This window comes from Cynara cardunculus (assembly GCF_001531365.2).
Source record: "Cynara cardunculus var. scolymus isolate 2C chromosome LG 5, CcrdV1, whole genome shotgun sequence".
Classification (NCBI taxonomy): domain Eukaryota; kingdom Viridiplantae; phylum Streptophyta; class Magnoliopsida; order Asterales; family Asteraceae; genus Cynara; species Cynara cardunculus.
This window is the reverse complement of record NC_037532.1, coordinates 35,550,713-35,558,515: the sequence shown is the minus strand read 5'-3', so window position 1 is coordinate 35,558,515 and position 7,803 is coordinate 35,550,713. Positions and strand designations below refer to the sequence as shown.

The 7,803-nt window shown below is 43.1% G+C and overlaps 1 protein-coding gene across 1 annotated transcript; it reads left to right on the top strand.

Annotated features, from left to right (window-relative positions):
- Positions 1–2,108: 2,108 nt before the first annotated feature.
- LOC112513048 lies at positions 2,109–3,251 on the top strand. Its single transcript, XM_025119171.1, has one exon. It carries the CDS (start codon positions 2,109–2,111, stop codon positions 3,249–3,251), a length of 1,143 nt encoding a protein of 380 aa, XP_024974939.1.
- Positions 3,252–7,803: the final 4,552 nt, after the last annotated feature.

The following is a 7,803-nucleotide window of genomic DNA, read 5'->3' as shown; positions in this document are numbered from 1 at the left end:
TGTCATAGTAATATAAAATCATTTATTGATTTTAGATAATTATGACAGGAATGCTATGTCACCTTTTTACTGAATCATCTGTTTAATGTCTTAATCAACTGTTGCACCCTGTGCTTCTTTTTAAGATTGATATTTTCTTAGTTGATAATCAAATCTCCCCATTTTAGATAAATCAAATCTCTCGTTTCGCCTTCTGAAATTAGTTTTTATAAACTGGATTTTTTGAATTAACTTTACAAGCTATATCTGTGGGAACGATAAATCTGGTACTTTTTACCATTATTACTTGTTACGAGAYGAMARTAGTTCRAGGTGTATACTTGCGCCGAGTTCTATTTTTGTGTTGGAATCTAAGGTTGAATAAACCGACGAGCAAGTACAGTTGGGCCCCCAACACCATGATGTAAGAGGCCCCCTCATTCACTTCACGTCTTCACCAGTTCACGCCTCAGTTCCTAAACTTACGCCCAGACGAGACGACAAACGAGAGAGACAAAGGAGGTACGAACGACAGACCGCAGACGACTGAGAGTCTGAGACGACAGACGAGACTCGAGATTAGGTTAATTTTACGCGACGCCACTTCTTCTTCATCAATCTAAGTCTAACAATCTTCATCGGACATCGGCGGCCCATCGCTGCTGGCTGCTGCCTCAGTCCTCAGGTTAGGTTAATTTTAATTACTTCTTTGATCCAGTCTTTAATTTTAAATACTTCTTAGATTTTGTTGTTTGCTACTTTGCTTATTGGTGATTTGGTGCTAAATGCTTTAGGTTAGGTTAATTTTGTAGGCAAGTCAAATGGTCCATGAAAATGTCAAATGTTAGGTTAATTTTGCAGGCAAATAAAAATGTTACTAAACCATTTATTTTTATCTTGTTATTGTTATTGCTAGAAAAAAATTGAAAGATTTTTTAAAAGGAAAGCATCAACACCTGAATCGAGCTCTGCTCCTTCGATGCCTTACGAAATTGATTTGAACGATCTTCCTTGGGATCCAGCTGATAGGAAAAAGATTTCGGAATATCATCCTAGCTTACTTCAACCTCATCAGTTATCTTTATTCGGTTAACCAAACAGTTTAAGTTGAAAATGGAAACCCGAAACCTTTTTTGGTTCAGATGAATTGTTCGGTTTCGAAATTTTTTCGACCCTCCTAAGTGTGCCCCCAACCATAATAGGTTCTAGATCCGCCACTGCATCCGCTAGTGAAAAATCTTGGGTTGGACCCACGTTTCACAGTTTTTTTGCATCATGGACGGACCCAATGTAAAACATATCATCCTTCGTAGTGTAAAAATTCTAGGGTCGTGAAAAGTGTTACCGTATTAATTTGTTGTGTGTCACTTTGCAAGATTGTTCTCCCACCCTAAACACAAGTTCAAATTTTGTTAGTCTCATTTTCTTTGTTTTTAACTTTTTAAATTTCAGATCATACCATGTTTTTGAAAAAGAATTGCAATAAAAGACTTGAACAGGAGACCTCAAATACGAAAAGTAACGAACTAACGATAGACCAATGACGATTTTGTGAAAAATATCACTATATTTGTTTTTTATAGTCAAATGGTGCCAACGTTGAAATTTTTTATGGGTTTGTCCCTGTTTTGCATGAATTATAGTAGTACAATCGACATTTAACGATGAAAGCTCGATCAAATACGTAATGATAAGGCTGAATGTATTGTACTACTGTTTTTCAATCTGGGCATAAAGCGAAGCGACCATGTATGGTTGGGCTTGCAGCTGAGCATCTAGGCATGGTGTTCCATAGGTCTAGTTGAGTAATATGATCGAACAGTTTGTGGGCATGAAAAAAAAAACCCTAGAAAGTAAAAGCATAGATGAAACCTGTAAGTAAGTTCAGATTCGAAGGCTTTGATGCGTATGGAAACCTCGAATTGGCTCAGACTTTCCAAGGGCGTTGCAGTTCCGCTATAAGATTGGCCGGTGGCGGTGGTGGACGTTGGCGATTAGCCGATCGCGTGGTTAATTTGCCTTTTTCGAAGACATCATCGATTCATACTAAATTGGGCCAGTTCCAATCACAGATACAAAAGCCCGTCTCGGTAAACCGTTTCCTTTGTATCCAATAATCGAGACTCTCGATGCCTAAGGAGATCTTACGTTCTTCCTTATGGGGTAGTAGGAAGGTTGATATGGCAGCGGTCGATCCTTGCGGAAGGTCTGGTGGTTTTTTGTCCTTTTGGGATAATTATTTGTTCGATAAGATTGATTCCTTCTCCGGCAGGAATTATCTTATTGTGGCTGGACGTTGGCGCCCCAACGGTGTTACCTTGGGCATTTGTAATATTTACGCGCCGCAAGACTCTAGCGAAAAGGCCGCGTTATGGTCTAAACTTTCGGACTTGTTGGAGTCCATAGTTGTGGATGTTTGGCTCTGTTGTGGTGACTTTAATGCTGTCAGACGCCCGAATGAACGACTTGGGTCTGACTTTGATTCCGGCAGTGCTTTGGATCTTAACAATTTCATTTTTTCTAATGGTCTTTTAGATCTCAATATGGGGGGTCGTAAATTCACAAGGAAAAGTGCCGACGGTAGCAAATGGAGTAAGTGGGACCGATTTCTGGTCTCCCATAATTTCCTTGACATTTGGCCTAAAGCTTCGGTGGTTGCTTTACCATTTTTATATTCGGACCACTGCCCCGTTTTATTAGACGGATGTAGAGAGGATTTCGGTCCTATTCCTTTTAAATTATATAATTCTTGGCTTCATGATGCTGATTTTGTGCAGTTGGTTAAGGATGGATGGATCAAGAATACTAATGTGGATGCAAACAGTAACAACATCAAGCTTTTCATGTCCAAACTCAAACATTTGAAATCTGGCATTAAGGCCTGGAGGAAAGCTAAAATGGAGTCGGGAAAAGCTGAGAAAATTGCCCTCAGATCAAAAATCGATGATTTTGATGCTCGTGCCATGAACAGAGTTCTTACGGACGCAGACGTACAGGCCAGAGCTGATGCGATGAAGCGTGTATTAGAAATTGACGAAGCAGAGCTTTGTGATCTTAAGCAAAAGGCGAAAGCGAGGTGGGATCTTGAAGGTGACGAGAACACTCGATTCTTTCACGGAATTCTCAGAAGTAAGTACAGCCGATCGAACATTCTTGGTATAAACGAAAACGGCAGCTGGATTAGAGACCCGATTCGCATTAAAAATTCGGCCTACGAATTCTTTAAGCGTAAGTTCTCGGAAGATGTGGCTTGCACCGAAATTCAGAAGTGATATATTCAATAAATTATCGTCCCAACAGAAATATTTGCTCGAAATGTCGTTTTCTTTGGAGGAAATTAAAGCGGCTGTTTGGAGTTGTGGTAACGAAAAAGCCCCGGGTCCCGATGGTTACTCTTTCGCTTTCTTTAAAAAAAATTGGGATATTCTCAGTGATGATATTTTCAAGGCGGTCAAATCCTTTGAACATAATGCAGTTTTAAGAAGGGGATGTAATGCTTCGTTCATCACTCTGGTCCCGAAGGTATGTGATCCTACCTCTTTCAAAGATTATAAACCGATTAACTTAATTGGTTGTGTATGTAAGATCATTTCTAAGGTTTTATCGGAAAGACTGAAAGGAGTTTTGGAGTCGATTATTGGCATAGAGCAATCGGCCTTCATCAAAGGTCGTTGTATTCCGGACGGCCCGTTGATTGTTAATGAATTAGCTTCCTGGGCGAAGAAGTCGAAACGAAAAGTTCTGATTTTTAAAGCTGATTTTGAAAAAGCATTTGATAACCTGAATTGGGGTTTTTTAGATGATGTTATGAACCAGATGGGGTTTGGTCTCCCTTGGAGGAAGTGGATTCGTGGGTTACTCTCAAACGCGAGTGTCTTTATTCTTGTTAATGGTAGTCCATCGAAGGAATTCTTAATGGAAAAGGGGGTGAGGCAAGGCGATCCACTTGCCCCATTCCTCTTCGTCATTGCTAAGGAGGCCCTCCGTGTTGCTATGTTGGAAGCCCAGTTTAAAGGCCTCTTCTCTGGCATTTCTCTTCCCCGTGGCGGCCCCGTCTTAGAGCTTCTCCAATTTGCTGACGATGTTGTCTTTCTGGGGGATTGGTCCTTGTCTAATGGGACTAATCTTATTCATCTGTTAAGGTGTTTTTTCTTATCATCTAGCTTAAAAATTAATCTTCATAAAAGTTGTCTTTATGGTATTGGGACTACGGAAGGGGAGTCCGGTTTCCTTGCTCGGATAATGTTTTGTAAGTTTGCGTCGTTACCTTTCATGTATTTGGGCCTTCCGGTGGGTGCTCAAATGAGTAGGCGTTGTAATTGGTCTAAGTTGATTTCTAAGTTTCATGAGAAGCTTTCCTCTTGGAAGGCTAAGGCTCTATCCTTCGGTGGCCGGAAGATCCTCTGCAAGTCGGTTCTAGGTAGTTTTGGGAGTCTATTTGCTTTCTCTCTTTAAGGCTCCCGATTGTATGATTAACTCTCTTAAGAGCATAGGAACAAATTCTTATGGGGTGGAGGTACCCATGGAAGGAAGATTACTTGGATTAGATGGAGTGTTACTTGTAACTCGATGGATAAGGGTAAAAGTTTCCAAAGACCCACAATTTTCTTTGTGTCAATCCATGAATCAAGCATACAATATATATAGTTACAATGCCTCAATATTAGGCAAGAGATAAACAAGAAAACGAATAATCTAGAATATCTATACAATCTATACTATAAATACATTCTAATAGTCCCCCTCAGTCTGAACGGTAGGAGAGCGAACGTTGAGACAGAATCTGAAATGTTGAAATAATTGTCTAGGTAACCCTTTTGTGAATATATCGGCGAATTGAGAAGATGAAGGAACGTGTAGCACACGAATATGGCCGATTTGCACCTTTTCCCAAACAAAGTGTATGTCGATTTCAACGTGCTTGGTATGCTGGTGCTGAACCGGGTTCTGAGTAAGGTAAATTGCAGATACGTTGTCACAGTAGACAATAGTGGCCTTAGAAATAGGCACATGAAGCTCTAAAAGTAGGTTACAGAGCCAACTTGCTTCGGCAACGGTGTTGGCGACACCTCGGTATTCGGCTTCAGCACTAGATCGGGAAATGGTGGGTTGCCGTTTGGAGGACCATGAGACAAGGTTGTCTCCCAAAAAAATACAGTACCCGGATGTTGAGCGTCTGGAATCTGGACATCCGCCCCAGTCGGCATCAGAATACGCTATGAGGGACTAAGCGCGGGAGACATGTATGCGCAAACCATGATCAAGGGTGCCTTGGATATAACGAAGGATGCGCTTCATGAATGCAAAGTGTGGTTCGCGAGGAGCATGCATAAATAGACAGATATGTTGTACTGCATATGCTATATTAGGGCGAGTAAAAGTAAGATATTGTAGTGCACCTGCGAGGCTCCTGTACTGGGTGCCGTCGGCTAGAAGCGCACCATCGGAGGCACTGAGCTTGGATGACGTATCAACCGGTGTAACGCATGGTTTGCATGATGACATGGCAGCCCTGTGGAGAATATCGCTAGCATACTGGGTCTGAGATAAAATCAATCCGGAGCTGTCTCTTTTAACCGTGATCCCCAAGAAGTGATGTAAAGGCCCGAGGTCGGACATAGCAAACTCGCCGGAGAGAAGAGTAATAATATGCTGTAATAAAGAGCTGTCAGAGGCAGTTAGGATGATGTCATCCACATATAAAAGTAAGTATGCCATGCGCCCCCCTTGGCGGTAAATAAACAGTGACGTATCACAGATGCTGTTACGAAATCCCCGAGATAGAAGAAACGTAGAAAATCTGGTATACCATGCCCGGGGGGCTTGTTTCAACACGTAAAGAGACTTCTTGAGTCTGCAGACATGAGAGGGGGCATTCGCGTTAACGAATCCCGGTGGTTGATGCATGTAAATCGTTTCTTCAAGATGCCCATGAAGAAAAGCATTTTTAACGTCTAACTGATGTATCGGCCACTGTTTAGAGACGGCCAAGCTCAACACTGTTCGTATAGTGGCCGGTTTAACCACCGGGCTGAACGTGTCATGACAATCGATGTCCACCGTCTCTGATTTACCATTAACAACCAGACGGGCTTTGTACCGTTCTAGAGTGCCATCGGACTTGAACTTGTGTCGGAATAGCCACATACATCTAATCACTGGGCTATCCGATGGCCTGGGAACGAGATCCCACGTATGATTTTCTTGCAAAGCACTAAATTCACTGTTCATGGCACGTAGCCAATTCGGATCCGATAAAGCTTTAAGGTAGGATGTGGGTACGGGTGAGATGTTATTTAAGGTGTGGGTGGTTGATAAGGAATATTTGGGGTTGGGTTTGAACACACCCTGTTTCGCACGGGTGGTCATGGAATGAGTGTTAAGGGGCGGTGGAGGGTGGGTGACTGAGGTAGCTGCTGGAACAGTAGGTTGGGGTGATGAAGGTTCTAGTGGGCTGGCCGGATGCAAAGGGGAGTTGGGCCGTACGGACTGGGCAGGGGTAGATGTGGGCAGCAGTGAAGTGGGCTGATGTGGGCCGGAGGGTTGGGCCAAAGGAGGATCGGGTTGGGTGGTTTGTAGAATTGGCACAGTAGGGTACAGTTGGGGTGATGGGAGAAGGGATGGGTCCTCGTCAAGAAAAGTATAGGTAGTAGGAGTGGACGGGTGGTTGAACAGAAAAGTGTGTTCGTCGAAAATTACGTGACGAGATAGGTGGACACGTCCCGTGGTGGGATCGAGACAACGATAACCACGATAACCGGGTGGATAGCCAAGAAAAATGCATCGAATAGAACGGGGGTGAAGTTTGTGGGGTTGAGAGGCGGAAGTGTTTGGGTAACACGCATATCCAAAAACACGTAGATGGTCGTATGTTGGATGACGGTGAAAGAAGATGTAGGCGGGAGTGGTATATCTCAATCGTTTGGATGGGAGGATGTTGTGTAAGTATGTGGCCGTATGAAGGACTTCCACCCAAAAGGTAGGTGGTATGTGGGCGTGGATTAGGAGAGAGCGGATGATGTCGTTCAGTCGTCTAATCATTCGCTCGGCTTTACCATTTTGGGGGGAGGTTTGTGGGCAAGAAAACCGCATAATGAGACCATGGGTTTGAGCAAAGGTTTTGAAGTTGTTATCGAATTCCCCCCCTAAATCACATTGTAGGGTTTTAAGGACACGGTTAAACTGGGTGCGAATGAGTTTGTGGAAGTTGGCGAAAGTGGAAAAGGTTTCTGATTTATATTTAAGAGGGTATATCCAAACGTATTGAGAAAAGTTGTCAATTAAAACCATGTAATATTTATAACCAGAATTGCTCAACACAGGTGAGGTCCACAAATCACAATGAATTAAATCAAACGGAGCAAAAGTAATGGAACTAGACTCGAAAAAAGGTAACCGTTTACTATTTGCAAGTTGACATGACGGACACACAAAAGAATTACTAGTCTTATGACAATCAATAATAACATGACGAGAAAGAAAATCTAATATATTAGCACCAGGGTGACCGAAGACGGTTATGCCAGGGAGGAGCAGAAGATGATGTGCTAAGGGCTTGTGTTGGTGGAGAGAATGGATCCACTGGGCTCATTGCATTTAGCGCAGCCTGTTGGTTGAAGTGAGCCGAAGAGGGAGTAGGGCCAGTATTAGGATATGGGCTTTGGTGAGGAAAGTAGGGGCCAACAGGTGGGTAGTTCGGGTAGATGGGTTTTTGGGCTGAAGCTAGGTTACCGAATTGGGCATGAGGCCCATACCACGGCTGTGAGGGATAGGGAGATGGGGGCGGGTTCCACTGACTGTAGGGAGTGGGTCCATTGTACCAGC